This window comes from Pseudopipra pipra, chromosome 4 (assembly GCF_036250125.1).
Source record: "Pseudopipra pipra isolate bDixPip1 chromosome 4, bDixPip1.hap1, whole genome shotgun sequence".
Classification (NCBI taxonomy): domain Eukaryota; kingdom Metazoa; phylum Chordata; class Aves; order Passeriformes; family Pipridae; genus Pseudopipra; species Pseudopipra pipra.
Genome location: NC_087552.1, coordinates 37,250,776 through 37,270,079, shown reverse-complemented (window position 1 = coordinate 37,270,079; position 19,304 = coordinate 37,250,776). Strand labels below are relative to the sequence as shown.

Here is a 19,304-nt window from a genome sequence, read left to right as displayed (position 1 = left end):
TTTGACACACTAAAGTATTAACAGAGAAAATGCCCTGCCAGTGGATTAAAGAGGACACTTTGGGTTTAACCAGGAATTGCATTTAATAAATTTGAACTATTTGATTCTAAACCCATTTTAATTTTGGCAACATGGTTTATCCTTTCCCCTAGGCTATACTTGAAGATGAAGATGAAAATATTGATATTTGTTCAACCATAGTTCAGACTGTTCTTGGAAATGAACACAAACATCTCTATGCCAAAATACTTCACCTAGTAATGGCAGATGGAGCCTACCAAGAAGGTAAATCTCACTGTATCCTGGCAATTATGGCTTGTCTTATGTTCTTTCTTGGTCATATACTACATACTTTTAAAACATCATAGAATCACAAATTATAGAACATATCTGTACTTTGTTGTATTGATTGGCTAAATTAATTAAAATTTTCCACAAAGGGTATTTTTATTCCTGCAATAAAACATGGCAAACTTTGCTAACCACTTTGATTTAACAGAATATACATGTACAATCAACTGTAACAATATTTGCCTTACAAAAGATGCAGCGTAATTATTTAACTTCTGTAAAACAGTTACACAGATGGGGAAAGTGGAAATCTAGAATAAAACTTTCAGAATAAAAAACAATTTTATCTTAAGAATTAATGAACTTTTAGCTAAAATAGTAAAACACTTCTTTTAACAGGTTGTAGTATCACTGCTTTTCTGAAAACTTCATTGGGCTCTTTATCTTATAATTATCACTTTTCAGAAGACCTTGATGTGTACATACCATCCATCTTAGTTGGTGGCTCAATAATACATAAAGAGAATTTATCTTGCTTTGGAGCTCTGGGTAGCTTACAACAGGTTATGAGGCAGATGGAAAGAGCACACAGACCACTATCTGTGAGAGTGTGGGTTTGGATTTTTTTCATTCTCTCATGTAAAAAATTGCAGTTACGTATTTTTAGATTTCTAATGATGAAAGCCTTTACTGGAGAGGGGGTAAAAAAGGCAATCGAAAATCCTAATTAGGTTTACAGAAATCAGAAGCATCATATATTGGCTTTAGAAATGTGTGCAATGATCACTATTTAATGTATTTCAATTTTGAAAAAAATATTCAAATGCATGTTAACCAACATGTACTTTCTGCATCTTTTAAATCCTTTTACAAATGTGTTGCAATAGCAGTTAACAAATGGTCAAGTAAGTGTACGGCTTTCTATGGCTTTTATATGTAAATACATGAGGGGAGAAAGTCTTAAAACTAGTTTTAAAAACATAATAATTTTTTAAAAATTCTAATACAAATTACATTTTCCCAGTTTTTCTTTTCTACTGATATAGGACTGCTCGGTAAGAACAATCAATTCCATGTTGTTTTCATGCTGTGTTATAGAAGTATGACAGAGAAATATCTGAAAATATTTTTTCAGCCACAATTTATAGATTTAATGACAGAATTTGAAAAATATATTGTAGTAGTTAATTTTTCAGGTGTCCAAAGGACTGGCAATATAGAACAAGAAGAAAATGGTTACTATAGTGTCACCATTTTCTTTTGCTTGCCACTCTGCCTTAAGGGTATTTTAAAACTAGTACTAAAAGGCTTAAATGCAAATTTGCTGAAATGTTGGCATATAAATTATAAGCTGTTGTCTGAGTGAATCCTATTAAAATAAGCTAACTTTCATCTTGCAAAATGCTGATTAACAAGTGGCTATTTTTAATAGATTCCGTTTTAATTTTATTTTTTACAAATCTGTGGTAGCATACAAAAAATTGAAAGAGAAAATAGTTCTTTACATTTCAGACATTTAAATTAAAAAATCTTATGCTAATGGGGTGAATAGAGGACAAGTGACAGAAGCATCTTCATGAGCTTCTGTGTCAAAAGCTTCATACTCTTCAAATAAGAAAAGTTAGAAAAAAAATCTCTATTGCTCTTTCCTAAGAGGATTTTTCTAACTGAAGCAGGCCACTTGAGGTGAAACTATCTTAAATTCTCTAATCCAAGATGACATGATGCTCAATGTTTGTACATATAGTGCTTCAAGGCAGTTTTGGTAATGATCACCTCATTGGTGACAGACTTTGTGGATTCTTGTATTATTGCTTACTAAATTGTGGTTTCTAGTTTGTTTTGTAACCCCAGCTTGACTTTGTGTCTGTGTGTGTCTCTTCTTTTCACACTGTCTGTCTCCCTCTTTTTACAGGTAATGATGAATAAACCTGACTCAGGAAATTCCTTAATGCTGTACTACATACCACTGTCTGAAGTCTGCACAGCTGAATAACAAATTGTAGTGGAGAATGTAACATGGGGCAGGAGAGGCAAGACTTCAAAAAAGAATGTTGATTGTATGAAAAAGAGAAAAAACATGCCTTTTAAAACTGAGATATCTATGGAGTTCTCTTGTGTGTATTTGCATATTTGTCCCTTAAATACCAGGTGCCCAAAATTTAAAAAAAACCAAAACCAACCAACAACCAAGAAAATCAACCAAACCCAAAAACCTCAACGAAACAAACAAACCCCCCCCAAACCTGTAACCTCTCAAATTCCAAAAGAAATATAGAAAGAAATACCTGTATATATTCTGCTACAAAACTGAGACCTATAATTTAAACAAAATTTCTGCCATATCAACAGTTGGCTGGTACAGTTAAGCAATCAGAAGCATTAATGTGTTGTGGAAGTACCCACATCTAGCTAGTCACTTACACACTTCAAATAGCTTTTCTTTACACCTACATAAAGAAGTTACTTCATTTTATTGACCCTCGTGGTTGTATTTTAATAGCATCTTAATCTAGTGGTCTAGTTCAAGTATTTCACTTTTATTGTATTTTGAAGCTGAAGGCTTCTGTCATATCTGATATATCTTAATGGTGTTTCTGAATCAAGGCAGACTGGTATGTAAGTCTTCAGAGAAATGCCTGGGGGTTTTTTGAGACTGTAAAATCCATTTGGGCTAGAAAACTCTTTTTTCCAATATTTTTCTTCCTCTTCCCCTTCCTGTCCCCTTCCCAAAAATCCAAGTTATTTAGCTGTCTTGAATTTTGTAATCTAATTGATGATAATGTTGAATTGAAAGGAGTGGAGGTTTTCCAGTTTGTTTCTAAAGTCTTACTGTTACATTCATGGCTCCAGCAGCTATGGGGGAAAATGAAATATTGCAGGCCCAAGTGCTGTGTAATACTTCAAATCTTTTGGCTGCTGTATTGTAGCTTGGTTTCCACCATGCCAAAAGCAAAACCAGCGTTTTTCTGACCCACATTTCCTTGTTCCTCATGTCAAAGCAGTACTATACAGGCAGACATTAGGTATTCTGTTGTTTTCCAGTCATTGCCTCTAAAACAACTTTACTGGTTTACCATTACAGTAAGTCTCTTGTTACAAATCCAATGAACTGTCAAACTTCCAAGTGCCCTATGGGAGAAAAATAGGGGTTTGGGTGTTTTTCAGCTACAGCCAGTCACAATCTAAAACTATCAAAAGTTGTTTTTCCACAAAGTAAAATCAAGTATATATATATAAATATATATATATATTTATTATTTAAACTGTCAAAATATGTACATGATTTTTGTATAGTTGTTTTACTGTGTCATTATTAAAGTTTTGCCGACTGAAAAGCGTTAATTTTTTTAAACAGATACAATTCCTAAAGGTAGACCAAACTTACTCTAGTTCAGTGGTATCCTGGGAATCTGTGGTCAGAATAAAATTCATAATAATAATTAATTGCCTTTTAATACATTTTTAATATCCTTATTTACTTGATAAACAGCTCTTGCTTCATCTGATGAGAAAGTGTTATCATTGTTGGAAATGGTGCTGGTTCTGTCCTATGCTGCTTCTCTTCTCATTCCCTTTCCTTCTTTGTTTCTTTTTTTTTAACTTCCCCCAGTAACTTTTCACCAGGCTTCTCTTCTGCTCCACTTTTCACTGCTGCAAAATCTATTCAGAGAAATGATCCTAATGAGCTACATCATCCATGACATTCAGCAAATACACCATAAAGATTTTAATAAAGAATGAGTCTGCATTATTTCCTTTTTCAGGTTTGATTTTCAAATCATACCTTTCCCCCTTTTGGAGGAAGGGAGGACCAAAAGCCTTTTAAATGTAAAAGAATATAGAATAACTGTGTGGAAAGAAGAAAATATACCAACTAGTATATCCTATGGGTTTGAATTCTTTCAAGGTGATACAGTTTTACTGAAGTTAAGGGTTGGGGGAATGTTTACGTCTTTTAATTGAAATATTATTATTGACATTCTTTATTTCTTATGCAGTGTGCTGGCTTGCTCCTGGTAAGAAAAGTGAACATAATCTGTAGACTTCAAGCTTTACAGACATAGAGCTTTTTACCAATTAATGATTTGAAAAATACATGTAGATTGTGCGCAGCTTTTTAAGAATAGTTTTCAAACTTGACAACCAATACTGAATATCCTTGGAATCCCTCAAAAGCTAATTTAAAATTCACACAGTAAATAAGTTTGCTAAAGAAATACTTTCATCTTAAATTTTAAATTCATATTTAATGTATGCTATAGTGACATAAAGAACAACATGGCTTCAAGATGATTTATTGGTCTGTATGTAATTTATTGAAATTAGTTGAACATTTCAGTTGTAGGCATATTACATGCACTGTGAAAAATTTTTTGTTGTAATTCTAGTAGCAAATTGAGAAATAGAATGGTATTTTTGGCACAAAACATATTCTGTGAACTATGTCACATTTATGTCTCTGTCCTCAGACTTTCTTTTTGACCTTTGAAGCCAACTGTAAATTCAGTTGAGAAATCTTTAAAACAAACAAACAAAAAACCTTCAGCAGAAAGGAGTAAGGCCCCCAGCAGTGAGCTGGTTTGACCTGAACAGGTACAGAACTCTACCCTGAGCACTGGTGCCTAAAATCTTTTTTGAAGAACAGAGCCTGAAGAGGCTTTTGCTCTTCAGTTTGCTGAACTCCAAGTGCATATTTGAAGTTACTGCTAGAGAGTACTTCAGAAAAATGTATTACCTGGTTGAGCAACATGAACCAAAGCAGAGCTCAGACGTTTCTGTGGTCTGGTAAGTGAGTGGCTGATGGAAACCAAGTTCCAGCGTACTTCCTTATGAGGCTCTCTGTGATTTATCAATAGTTCTTATTTCAACTTTTAGTGCTTCTGTGCATGAATGCTGTATGTTTATTCAAACACACATTCTCTACTCACGTCTTTGTTCTACAGCTTCACAACTTTGCCCAGATCTGTTGGCAGCCCCGGCTGCAGGTTGTCCTGGCCCCGGTGCAGCCGCCAGGTGGCAGCGGGCGGCGCCGCGGGTGCGACCCCCGTGCAGCTTCCACGGCGGCCAGAAGGGTGTGGGGCCGCCCGGGGCTGTGTAGGGGGTCCCGAAGGGAGCAACGGGCGAGGCTGAATCAGAATGGAAATTCTTAAGTCCCTGTGATTTATGGGTATTTCCTTGTACAAGACCATGATCTGAAAACACTCATAAATGCAGATTTTTGTCTGTTTACAAAATTCCCTCGGGTCCTGTCACTGGTCACCACAAAGAGATCAGTGTCTGGCCCTTCATGAGGATACTGAAGGCTGCACTGAGGTCTCCCCTCAGTCTCCTCTTCTCCAGGCTGAACAGACCAAGTGACCTCAGCCACTCCTCATAAGGCTTCCCCTCAAGGCCCTTCACCATCTTTGTTGCCCTCCTTTGGATGCTCCCTAAGAGCTTTATGGCATGGTATGCCCAGTTTCCCCAAATGACTACATGCAAATTTAAATAAAACAATACAACACTTTCAGCACAGTTGAGATGTTTTGTAAGGTTGGGCTCTGTATAATCTTCCCCTCAGCCAGAGGCTGGGGTAGAAGCATGGCCCTGACTAAATTACTGATTTGTCTCTCTACTAAAAGCGCCTCATCAAGGTTCAAATAAAGCTAGGCTCTACTTAATTTTATTAGTTGTGATAAACCAAAGACAAATACTGAAATACAGACTGATTTTTCAGTCCTTTTAAACATTTTCCTTTGCAACTGTGCTTTCTCAAATCTTATTTTACCATTTGTTTATTCATGAGCCATGTAGACTCTAATATAGCATAAAATAGAAATCAATGGTTACCATCCCTAGAACATTTTTTTTTGGCCATTTTTATCATAGCAGTTTAACTGGAGCAATTTGTAGACTTTAAGTACTAGTTTTAAAATCCATAAAGAGCTTCTTCCTTTAAATTAAATTTGTGTGTTAATGCAATTCACGCTTCAGATGCATGTCCGAGTTGATATGTTTTCCAGCTGAGCTGATGAGTTCATCAATTCAAACTGTAGCACTTAGAATGGTTGGCTTGTGGAAGAGTTTTAAAAACACTTCTTCAGCAACTAAAGCCTTAATTGAGCTGCTTCCACAAAGACATATTAATTTGCAGTTATTTGTGAGACATACATATATAGGAGTTCAGCTGCTCTTCCTAAATTGCTTGCCTTGAGCACCTCTGATCTGGTGCACTCTTCCAGATTTTATTTCCAAGACATTTTTAATCCAAGATGGGATTTAGCCAATTCCATTAACACTCTTTTTAACAATGCAGCTTAGAAACTCGCAGAGCCAAAGACTCGGAGAGTTTTTTCACATTAGCTGCAGAACACAAGCTAAAGCCACAGGCAGGTTGCACAGTGGGAAAACTCAAGTGAGGTAGTGTTTGCTTAGTTTCAGGATGGCTCTGACAGTTCTTTAACAAGTTGTCCCTGAGGTTGACTGTATCAAGTGTGAGGTTGGGGCGTTGCATGAGTCACTTCTGCTTGGCTGATGGATGTTCCCTTAAGGACTGTAGTCAGCCAGGAAAAAGTACAGTTCAGTTTTAAATAGCACTGTGGCTCAAACTGATGGAGACATGCTCTGAGGATAAGGGAACCATGATCAGGTCCTTGACATACCCTAATTTTTGCTGTATCCTGCACACAGTCCTGACAGTAATCTCTTCTCTAGAGGGAAGGGATGAAGTATGCATTTTGGCTGTATCCTCAATATAGATTAAAACTTCCTCAAATTCAAATTTTAGGCTAAAAATCTGTGTTTCTATCTCAATAAAATTTTGAATCTCAAGAAATACTTCAGGAATGCCATATTTTTCTTCTATTGTCTTCTCCATCAGCAGCCAAATGTTCTCATTGCTATTTGTTTTATTGCTACTAGAACCATTTTATTAGAGAAGTTTTGCAAAATTAAGCTATGTAGCCTTTTTCAAGTGATTGATATGATGAGCATACAGAAAAGACAGAAAACCTGAGGTGTCATTAATGATGAACTCTGTCTATTGTGGAGCTCTGCCAACAAGAGCCCTGATTAAAACTGCTTTTTATAAACTACTGTAGCTGTTTTACTACTCTAGGCTCTGTTTCTTTCTCTGAATGGAGGTATTCAAAGAAAGACTGGATGTGGCACTTACTGCCATGGTCTAGTTGACATGGTGTTCAGTGAAAGGTTGGACCCTGTGATCTCTTTTCCAACCTCATTGATTCTGTGATTCTGTGGCAATTCTTGATAAAGATGTCTGAAAGAAATAAAATACATCTAATTCGCCATTATTATAGCACAAGTAATTGATCCTTTCCCACTGACGTTAGTTTTGAAAACATACAAATTGGAGTATTTTAATCCTGTTTTTCAAACATTGTAGGAGGAACTCAAAAGATGGAAGTTTATGGCAGTTGAGCTTCTCAATAGCATAAATTTGGACATAATACTGGACATACTTCTATGCCTTTTAATTCTAAGAAATATGATTATATTTTATTTTTTCATGCTCGATAGTTTTAGAACCTTATTTAGTAGATCTGTGTTTATTGTTAGTAAACATATATGAAAATTATTTTGACAGCAGTAAAACATCCCTGATTTTTAGCTATTAGTAATATAGCAGTTTTACCAGCTGTGGAAAAGCCTGATTGCACTGAACTGTATATCCTATTCCACTGTGGACTTTAGTATATCAGTTAATGATCACAGTTAATAGAGTGAGTTAATAACTCACTTTATTCACCGCTTTGTCACCTTTCCACAGATGATCACTATTGCTTTCTCTACATTGGGTAATCTTGTTTGCCCAGGACAAAACTCCAGGAAATTCTGACTCCAACAGTCTGTGGGGTCAAGCACTGCCAGCTGGGAAAGGCAGCACAGTTCAATCCTGCCCCACAACCTTTGTTAACCATGCAGTGATACTATAGTTTGCTCAGATCATAATGGGCAGATTTTCCACCACAGGTACCATTACTTAGCCATACATATAATAGTGGAGCATGGATGAGCACAGTTATAAGGCAGCCTCCTCCCTCCTAGTTAAACTAAAGGAAGCTTGAGTCAGATCCCACTGTGATCTGTGGAGCTGCTCCTGTTTTCCACTGTCCTTCCCCTCTGCTGACAATTATCAGGACCAGCAGAAGGAAATGTGCATCCACCTTCATGCTTGGGCACGAAGCAGAGCATCATTGATTAAACTGCTGAGAAGATGGGTGTGAGCCAAGGCACCAGACTCTGAGCTGCTGTCGGTGAGGATATGAACACGTCTTCCATTCTGCTTATTCTGCCACAGTGAACACAATCTCCATCAGAAGGATGGGATATAACAGATGGAGCTATAACTTAAACCACTTTGTAACAGTTCCTAAAGCTCATCTGTCAAGGATGGTGCCAGACTGCTTATGCAGTGTTAGTAAGAGAAATTTATGTATGAACATACAAAGAGAAATAGGCCTGCCGAGGAGCAAAAGCTGTGTAGCCTGTAATGTTTATCTTGCATTAATCAAGTTGTAATGTATTTATTTAGCGCTATTTTTGTTTTCACTTACTGGCAAAACTCCCCACAGATGTTTTATTCTGCCTTACAGCAGTTAAAACTGTGAGAAATGTATAATTGAATTAGTTTTAAAAATTTAGTAATTGTGCAATTGCCTGGTTTATCACACAATAAACTGTGGGGGCTTGTTACAGGGATCACACTAATCTGTAGTATAACACAGGTCAGATCCCTTCTTACTTCACTAGCTTTAACAAAGCTATCTTTGATATCTCAACTCTAGTTTAAATTCAGAAGCCTGGCATCAAGGCCTGTAAACCGTGGGGTATCTCCCCTATCCCTCCATTCTGCATTTCTGTCTTAGTGGTGTCTGAAGAATATGCTGCTCACAGCTACATTGATGTTCATGGAAATTGCAGGTACCTCATTTCTGGAAATTCAACGCTAATGCTTTTGCAGCCTTAGGGAACTGTATTTTCTTGCCATAGGATAGCAGAAAGGTCAGTAGGCTTTGTGATCCTTGGACAGAAAACTGTGTAGAATAATAGAATGAACTGGGAAAAAAAATGTGCTGAAAGCATCTGGGAGGTTTTGTGCATACTAGACAATATATTCTATACTCATTTTCTGTGACTAAGTTTACTGTTACCAAGGCCTAGAATTAGCCAAATAAAACAGCAGGGAAACCTTCTCTGTGTTTCTTGCCTCCACTTCTCACTAACATTTTTGCATTCACTCACTTCTAATGGAGGCTGGGGGGGAAAGTGCCGAGTACAGCACTAATGACATGAAGGAAAACACTGAAGGAAGCAGCAGGGAGGCCATGGTTTCAACCACTCTCCCTCCCTTGCCCAGGAAAATTTCAGTGACCTCTTGACACCTCCCATGGGAAACTTTAAATTGACAAGAGTATTTGCCAAGTAAATACAAAAAAATGGCATTGAAATAGTATTGTTTCTGACTTAATCCTCCTAATGTCAATGCAAGTGAGCTAAGGTTCCCGCAGCAGCTATAACGCACTAACCTCATTCTTGATGGCCTTGTATGTGAATGTGTATCAGGATCAATTAAAAAACACTCCCATGCACTCACTAGTAGTCACTTGGGAAATTGAAAATAAAAATGCCAAAAATTAAGTTACAGCTTGTTCCTGGATTATGCCGGTATATTGGTTAAAACTACTACGTTTCACGTTATGCAAATCTACTAGAGTCAAAACATTGTTAATTTGTCCTAGGAAAATAAATGGGAAGGCATTTCATGTTCATTATACCCTGATTGGTTATTCTGCCATGTTTTTGCTGGGGTAAATTACTCAAGAAGGATTGTTGTGACTCTTGGAAAATAATCTGGCTTTATTATATGCCAGTTGCCGATTTTTCTTCTGAAATCTGATCATCAAGAATGGAGAGATACTAAAGTACATTGCATCTCAAGTGTCTCCATACCATTTTTCCCCACACCTAGAGAATGCATTTGCTACCCAGCAACACTTGCTGGTCATCACTAACTCTGATCCTGCTTGTTAATGGTATTAGAGACAGGTTGCTAAACTGGAAATCTGGGGTTTAGTATGGGGAATTGTTGTTCTTCTTCCTCCCCAGCATATTATTTAATCTATCCCGCAGAGATAACTGCATCTGTGCCAGTCATTGTCTCATTTGTCTAACCTTCTCTTATCTTTCCAGTTTTTTTTACTACAAGTTGCAAAGTCTTCAATGTATGAGGTAATGCTGCCTTCATATTTCCCATCTCTGTCACATAGAAAAGGATCAGCACAATAAATCTCATAAATAAGAATGCTTCCAGAAGACAATACTAGATAAAAATGCTCACTGATGCGAACTAACACCCAGGAAAACACCTAGTGCAGGCCATTTGCCAACAATTCTTTCAGAGCACAGCTGCCTTAGCTATATTTAAGGACTACGGCATGGATTAAAAATACATTGATTTTTAGCGTAGGTGTGACCTTAGAGAAGAATTGCAGTAGAACTGCATTAGCAGTTTGCAGGGTTTTGGCACACTTACCCATTGTCAGTGCCCCAGTCCATCCACGCACAGAGATGCTGTTCACTTTTTCTGGGACATGTGGGAAAACATTACTTGAAAATGAGTTTGACTATAGCTCATATAAAGTGTCTGTTTAAGAGGTATTTAAGGGCTGATTCTTAGCTAAAGGGATGGAATCCAGCTGCCTGTTTTCTTTGGCCCCCAGAGTCAGTTTGATGTGATTTACATTTTCAAAGCTGACTTCACAACGAAGGAAGCTAGAGGCATGGTTTTGAGGCATGGGGTGTTTGGGGGGGGGCGTGGGGGGCTGTGTTGGTGTGTGTGGGTGTTAGTGAGTAAATATTTTACAGCCCGCATTCCTAGTTCCACAAAATCAGTGACTCCAGGCCGTGGGACAATATAAGTAAGCACAAAGGCTGGAATTTATTGCTAGTAGTGATCTATGAGATAAGAATTTTCAGCTAAGCCAGTGCAGAGTTCTCTTGCCAGATGTGTGGGAGTGAAAGTGACACAAGTCTTTCAAAAAAAAAAAAAAAAAGAAAGAAATCTTTGGCAATCCCAGAGTGATTATATAGCCTTGTTGCGCTAGCAGCCTCAGAGAATTCATTTTGTGTCTCAATGTCCTTATCGACTTAGAAGCCAAGTCACAAGCTTTATAAAAGAAATCCAAAGTAGAGCCATGAACACTTCATACATTTATCTCACTTCCTTAATCTTATTTTGAACAAGGAAAGTTTTGGGGTCTTCTTTTCTACATTCCTCTGTTTGTAAAGAACTGTGGTAGCAGAATGATAGTGATTCTGCAAAAAATCACTGGGCAACTTGTCCCTTTATTCCCTTACTTTCATCCCAATGTAATTAAAAAACTTTCCTTTATAATCAAGCTACATCATAAATCCTTGCTTTTTGCTTCTAAGGTATCACATACAAAAGCACAGTACATGGATGGTACACTGATCACATCCAAACCTCTGCTGACATCCTTCTGTAAGTGTACTAGAAACTGCAGAGAACCAAAGCTGTAGAGGATCTTCTGTACCTTTCAGACAGCCAAGGGGTCTAATTTGTGCTAATGGGGATGCAACTTTCCTTGGAGCTGAGGATACATTCCAAAAAGGGATGCTACAGTCATAGAAAATGCTTTAATTTGGTGTAAGGACGTTGATTTGACTAGTTTGGAACTAAAATGTTAGTGCACTTTAAATGCTGTAACACATTTTAATTTTTTATATCCTAGTATACAAACTCTTACAAAATCTACCTCATCACTCATGTATGACACCACAGCAGAACTGTTCAAGTGTGGCAGAGATGTCTGAAAAGTAAACATGCTGATAATTCTACTTGCCTGCCCAGAAGGCACTTTTAGGAGCAAAATGCTATTTTAAGGAAATAAATCTCTCTGGGGAAAAAAAAAAAAAAAGCTAGCTGAGCATGCTTTTAAGAACTAACGACCATTTTTTTTTTCTGGCAAACAAGCTATTGCAGCACTCGAAATTCTAAAATAGCTTAGTTTTGGATTTAAACAAGTTAGCAAATCCTTCTTGTAGATTTTGCTCTAAAAACACATGAATTTCATATGGAAAGATGTCACATATTTATCCTGGAGCAGTCCCTGCTCCTAAGTCTGAGAGTGTAGCATAGCTACATTCAGACTTTGCTCTGGGACAAAATCCAAACCAACTCTCACTGCAGAGATGATGCAGGTGAAGGGAGTATGGAACTTTTCAACAGATTTCCTGATCTGGACAGTAGGAGGAACTGCAGGATTCACCATAAAACACACACAAACCACGCTGTAGACATATTATTGCTGTTACCATATATTTGTAACGTGTTAGCTTTAATGACCACAAAAGCTAAGTGGGTTTTAAGAGTTGCTCCTCTGTAAATGTGCTTCCAGTTAGTGCTCTTAGAATAAGACACCTTGAATACAGTTTTGTTAAAACTTGCAGAAATTTCTGAGTTTTCATTATGTTGTCATGCAGTTACCCAAAGAAGAAATAATATCCTTTAAAAAACCTGTTGCAGAGCCTATGCTCTGAGTGGACGTGAAAATCTCTCATTTAGAAAGACTGAAGTGGATGTTTAATACGCTCTAAAGATTTATTTGGTATGAAAATATGAATACGTCTGAGGTTCCACCCTGTTACTTTTTGGAGGACCCCAAGGCTTTGGCTAAGGATATTTGCTCTAGGTAGGTTGACTGAAGGGCCCCTCTAGATAAAATAGTACAGCGCTGTGAATTCTTCCCTGTTCAGGAAATTTGCTGACTAGCTTTGTCTTCTCGCAGTATTTTAGAGAGTGAAGCTGTAGTGCTTTTCTAGAAATACAAAATATAACAAAAGACAGAATCTAGGAATTGTAGGTCTGACATGATGGATATAGACTTCTCCCAACACCCACAACACTCTCCACAGTCCCCGTGCAAAAGTGTCTCTGACTCTCCTCAGCAATTCCACCTCCTCCTATCTAAAATTGTAACGTTTTTTGTTCAAATAGTGTATGTGCCAAGTAACCAGTCTCCAGACGTTCAGCTTCTTTCAGATACTTTGGTAATGAGGTGTGATAATGAAGATTAAACTTTGATGAATGTTGAATACCCTTTATGATGTTTTTGTTCATTTAAAAAGAAAAAAAAATTGTTTGGGCCCTGCAATTCATCTCATCTGTTTGGGTGTTCAAAGCTCCAAACACTTGTCACAATGTTCCTCAAAGATAAAACTGGACATTGGTCATTCCAGCTCACTATCATTAGAAGTGGTTAATTACAGTCCTGCCTGATCTCAGTCCAGAGTCAGTGACACCATAATTTTACTTAAATATTTGTATGATTATTGGCTTACTGTTCATATGAAAGAGCTTTACCCATAACTTGAATGTAACCTTTGCAAGTGGGGGAAATATTAATAACTTTTTAATATCTTACAATTTACTAACAAAATAGCTAACTATTAAAACAGCATGTAAGTATTCCAAAAAGTCTTGGGCAGTCAATAATTCTAAAACTACATCCCGAATAACTTCTGAATCTTTGGGAAATCAGATTTAAATGGGATTGGGAGATACCTAGAAAAGGATTGAACAGATAATCTGCCATGCTCTGTCCCCCAAGGAATCTCCCCTGTGGAGACAGCACTAATTCTAGAGAGGCAAAGGAGCACTGGGACTGCAGCCTCATAGATTAGGTTTGTGGCTTATCAGCTGCAGGCAAGAAAGGAAAAAGATCGTTTGATTTCAGAATAAGCTTATTAAGAATGAATTTTTATATTCCTGTTCCTCTTCTAAAATATGTGGCATGTAGTTTGATTTCTTTAAACAAGCATTCTTCTTTGCTTTTTCTTTAACCTTGTTTTTAGTAAGGGCAATTTCAAGCTTGCTGGTTAATGAGATGCAGGCACTATGTTCCCATCAGAGTAATGATCATTTAAATCAAGTTCTTGACCACCTACATACCCCAACACCTTACTGCATTTCTACAGGGTACAGCACTGAATGCTGCAGGTAGGCTATGGGGATCATAAGCACCCATAAGCCCAGTGTTTTCCTGTAACTAGCCTGGTAGGAATGTCTTGTAACAAAGAGCTCACCCAAACTCTAAGAAGTTGTAACATGTTATTCTTGAATGACACTTTTTCTATTGCATATTCCCTCCCTGTGACACAAATTAAGTTATTGTAAAAGCATCAATATGTATGAAGTTACAATCCCAGTTTCATGTTATCAGAGAGAGGCAGTTCACAACATTAATACACAAATGATACTCTCCTCAAGAAAGCTGCATGTCTAGAATACAGAACAAAAATCTAAAACTTGAAGCCAAAATGTACTGAAGGCACAACCCATTTCTCCTGCCTCCTCACAAATATCAGAACAGCAGAGACCCTTCTGTTAGGATGCAGAAGTCTTAAAAGTACATTTGTCATTGATCTCGTCAAAACAAGTTCACAACCCAGAAAGTGCAGTAGGGACAGCTCAAAACTCAGTTTTGCCAGCAAACCGACTGGATCAATATCAACCATGCTGAGCTCCATGCTGCTAGAATATCACCAACAGTAACTGAGCTAGGTAATTTAAAACTGGCACTAACTGAAGAAAAAAACAACCAAAACAAAATACCAAAGCAAAACCAAACCCCAGTCCCCTCAACCCCCTCAAAAAAACCAAAACCAATATAACAACAAAAAAAACCCCATCAATTCTTTAATGAAAAAGGAACAAAGTCACTGAAGAACATCTGCTCGTTTCCACCAGAGACTGAAGAAAGTTGGCCATTCTTCACGATGTGCTGTACTTGCCAGTGTAAAGCCAGCAAGATCAGCATGGCCATCAGTGGTAAAGTCTTACTAAACTATGTCAGTGGGAATTTTGCATGGCCTTTGAAAGAGGATCACCACCACATCTCCAGGGGTCATTTTACAAGGAAATAAGATTAATCTTTTTGGTCTGTGCTTGAGATCTATACTGCATGGGAAACACAGGCTAATGTGGACATTACAAATGGGGAAACGTGATCCTTTCTAACAAAAAAAAAAGCTATAAAATAGTTTAGTACAAAGAATGTAGCTCAGAAAAAGAACATGCTTATGAATCTACAAATAAAAACAATTCAGGCTATGACTGCCACAAGACACTATCTTCTGTTGTGTTTTCTTTCTGATAAGACATAACACCTTGTTCCTGGAGTCTTTTGTAGTCATCTCAAGACTTTCAGGATGAAATTCACAAATAAATTAAATATGTCTTCATATGTTTATTCTCACAGGCCAGCATTTCTCTACCTGGCATTCACTCAGTTTTGTTTTATTACTCTAAATATACATACTGCTAACATGACTTTTTCAGGCACATTATCCCTGCAGGATATCTCTGCCATTAGTGCCGCAATCTTCAGGGACATTTCTTAGGATTAGAACGGAGATCGGACCTAGTGTTGGTTTTTAGTGCATTAGTTTACAAATGTCTTTATGTTTATAAAGATTTGCATACTGAAAAGTGGAACCCTATTCTGAAATGTCTCAAACTACTTCTCAGTTAAATTTCCAAGGAAGTAGATGTAGATGATTATAAAGTGCACCTCTTAGCCCCTCTTTCCAATAATTCATTGCCAAAACTTGACAGAATATTTGTAAAGATATTAAGATTATAGAAGTTGTATGGAAAACAGTGGTCATATCCAGAAATGATCTAATATTGAACGTCCCCCCTTCAGAAAAAGGCGCAGCAAATGTCGAATTACCTCTTCTTGTGAACCTGACAACTTATCAATTAGCTGGTGTTGCTCAAAGCCAGGCACAGTACACACTGCCTCACATTTTAAAGACAGAGAAAAAGCTAAGGGTACTTGGAAACATGCTAGAAACAGGAATTGTTGCTGTAGGGTTTAGGTAGGAATAGAAAGTGTGACTGTTTCGACACAGCGGGCTGAAGACATGGCGGAGGCTTGTAGGTTGGTTGGCCCACAGAAGAAAAGGAAGAGAAGGCAAAAGAGAAGGAGCACAGAGAACACAGTGGGTTTACTGCACCAAGGATGCTGATACAAAACACAGAAAAAAGGAAGAAACCAATGTTATCCATTCTTTCTGCTACTGACATTTTGTCTTTTGCTGTTCTGCCTATTGTCCTTTGCATCTTCCTTTACTCCAGATTAAGAGATGCTTCCAGATGAAGAGAAACAACATACCTTGGAGAAAAAAAATATAGTTTTTGCCTGAAAACCAACTTCAGAAGTACAATTTATTACATAAAAAATGCGTAAAATACAAATATTAATAGACATTATAATCATAGAAATCCAGATGTTTGAATAACTGGAGTGCCTCATCTTTCAAGTCTGTGTTTTTAATGGATTTCTGCCCCGTACAATCTCTCCTTTCGCATTATGCACTTTAGTAAAAGTTGTACAAGGAACTAATGAACTGTATATAAGAACCGAACGCCTTCAAGAAGGGAGGTCTCCTCTCGTAAAAATGTGCAAAGTGTACCATTCCCTGCTTGTGGCTGGAAGCGAGAATGAATAAACGCTTCAATGTAACAGCAATTCTGTTCCTTTCAGTCCTGGCGCCAGATTATTCCAGCCTCTCTGAGTCAAACACTTCATCCATAAGAGGGCACTGTCATACATCTGCACACACCCCCACGTTTTTTTACATGGATTATATTTGTTTGAAAATTAACTACTGCTGCTGCTCAGGAAGTAACATATTTATCTGATACTCTTCAGAGTGTTTATTGCTTTGACTTATATTCCACCATATGTTTAGTATTTTACAGACTTTACACAAAACACTATCAAAGACCAGCCCTGATAAAAAGGTAATCTTTTTATCCTGCTTCCCTGAACTTTCATCTTGCTTCCCTGGTGTGCTACCTGTATTGTAAATTCCTCTAGCGTTTTAATAGATATTTTACATTCCTTAGGCAGCAAACTAAGTTTAGACAACAAGAACTGCGTTGCTTACAAAACTATGCTGGAAAGGCTGGCAAAGCAACCTTGATCAGATCTTTTGAAAAAGCACTGTCTAAAAGGGAAATACAATTTTGAGATGAAATTTTGTTTAGATTCAACAAGTCTCTATTTTGAATGTACTGATTATCCTTCTTTCTGTAGCGACAGCACTGACATGATACAGAGGAATACTATGGCAAGACAGAGGAATACTATGGGAGTTGGGGATATTCTTACGTATCAGATGTTTATACCCTTCTATTTATGTTATGATACTCCCTGGAAAGCACAAACACAGACCAGAAACCCATCTGTATCAGTTTTCCTAAACTCCAGAATTCATGGGGGAGGAAACCTTATTTCTTAATGAACTGTACATATTTAGCAGTTTCAATATTTCTGCTACTACTACTAAAAAATAAAATGTTAGAGATGCATTCAGTGCGAGCACTTATTTGGAAATCCTAATAATCAGAGAATATCATTACCATTGGAAACCAAATTAAGACATCCAGAAAGCAAGACAGAAAAGCCTGTCACTCTACCAACTTCCCCAAACCTACACAATCCTTGGTGGGGCAGGGGCAGGAGAAAGAACTTTTTACGTGTACACAGAATTCAGTAAGGATGACAAAAACTTAAAATCACAGAATATCCTGAATTGGAAGGTACCCACAAGGATCATCAAGTCCAGCTCCTGGTGTGCACACGACAGTCCCAAGAATCACATCATGTGCCTGAGAACACTGTCCAAACACTCCTTGAACTTTGGCAGGCTTCCCCGGGGAGCCTGTTCCAGTGCTTAAACACCTTCCAGGTGAAGAACCTTTTCCTAATATCCAAACTAAACCTCCCCTGACACAACTTCAGGCCTTTTCCTCAAGTCAACTTGAATAGCTAAAACTACACACAAGAAGGAAGCTTTCAGATTGCTTCGTTTTCAAGTTGCAGTTGACAAGATGATTAACTAAAACTTAAACATTCCTCTAGACTTTTTCACCATCCACAGATGAGGTGCCTCATCTGATTCAAAAAGAGCATTTTTTTCAATTTCTTTTTGCCGTTTTCTTTTATGATAATTCGCATGTACCTTAGGGTTTAGTTCCTCCTTCATTCCCACAGTCTTGTAGAGAAGTATTTCACATAAAACACCTCCAGAGCAAGCACATCATCTCCTAAGGCAATTGGTGAGAGGCACTCACCAATTTGGAGCAGTTTCTGGCATGGTTTATTTAAATCACAGAATTGCTTAGGCTGGAACAGACCTCTAAGATCATCGAGTCCGACAGTTAATCTGCCAAGCCCACCAGCAGCCATGCCCCTGGACATGCTGCACTCAGCCTTACCAGCAAAATACGGCCAGGCTGCAAGGGCCCAAGTGGGCACTCCCGCACCCGAGGCAGCGATGGATGTGATAAGGCACCCACCTGTCTCCCTTTCCTGCCTGTGCCCACTCTCGCGGCGTCTGACCACCGCCCACAGTGGGAAACGCCGCGGCCTCCCCGCGACCCACCAAGCCGCCGGGAGCTGTGGGCGGGCAGCCAGGGGAGGGCCGGGGAGGGTCCCTCGCCCCGCACAACCCCTCTCAGCTGAAGGAGATGTGTCTCCCTGAGCGGGCCGCTGTGGACTCCGGGCTCCTCGGCTCCTCCGGCCGCAGGGCCTTGCAGCCGCTCCGGGCGTGACTTACCACAGATAGCGAGCGGGGGCAGCCCTCCGACCGACCGACCACCCTCTCTCCCTCCCTCCCTTCCTCCCTCCCTCCATCACGCCCGCTTCCTCCGCCGCCACCTCCACGCTGTGGGCGGCAGCCCCAGGTGCGTGGCCACGCTGCCCCCAGCGCACAGCCGGGTGGGGAGCGCCTCACGCCCCGTCCCGGGAAGCCTCCCGTGCTCTCCGCCGCCCCAGCCACCGCCCACAGCACCTGGCGAGGTGGGGAGGACGGGCCAGCCCCTCGCCCGTTCCCGCCCGCGGGGGGCGGTGCCGCCGCCTGGGACCCGCCGGACCCGCCCTCCGTCCCTGCCCGCGGCCCCTCGGCGGGGCGGTGCT

The 19,304-nt window shown here is 39.0% G+C and overlaps 2 protein-coding genes and 1 long non-coding RNA gene across 13 annotated transcripts in view; 2 read left to right on the top strand and 1 right to left on the bottom strand.

Annotated features, from left to right (window-relative positions):
* Nucleotides 1-2,388, top strand: part of NEK1 (NIMA related kinase 1) — a 45,397-nt gene extending 43,009 nt beyond the window's left edge. For all 11 annotated transcript variants that reach the window (XM_064652444.1, XM_064652446.1, XM_064652439.1 and 8 more), the window contains 2 exons: nt 153-285; nt 2,207-2,388. In XM_064652444.1, the coding sequence (XP_064508514.1) occupies nt 153-285; nt 2,207-2,220 (147 nt within the window). In that variant the 3' untranslated portion in view covers nt 2,221-2,388. The remainder of the gene's footprint in view (nt 1-152; nt 286-2,206) is intronic.
* Nucleotides 2,389-2,798: 410 nt separating this feature from the next.
* LOC135413175 (uncharacterized) lies at nt 2,799-19,217 on the bottom strand. The gene is made up of 2 exons (XR_010430119.1): nt 9,822-19,217; nt 2,799-7,552 (listed from the first exon to the last, which is right to left on the bottom strand). It is a non-coding gene; the product is annotated as an uncharacterized LOC135413175 (long non-coding RNA).
* Nucleotides 19,170-19,304, top strand: part of SH3RF1 (SH3 domain containing ring finger 1) — an 82,966-nt gene continuing 82,831 nt past the window's right edge. Inside the window, exon 1 of the mRNA XM_064652452.1 lies at nt 19,170-19,187. The gene's annotated coding sequence lies outside the window, so the exon portion shown is untranslated. The remainder of the gene's footprint in view (nt 19,188-19,304) is intronic.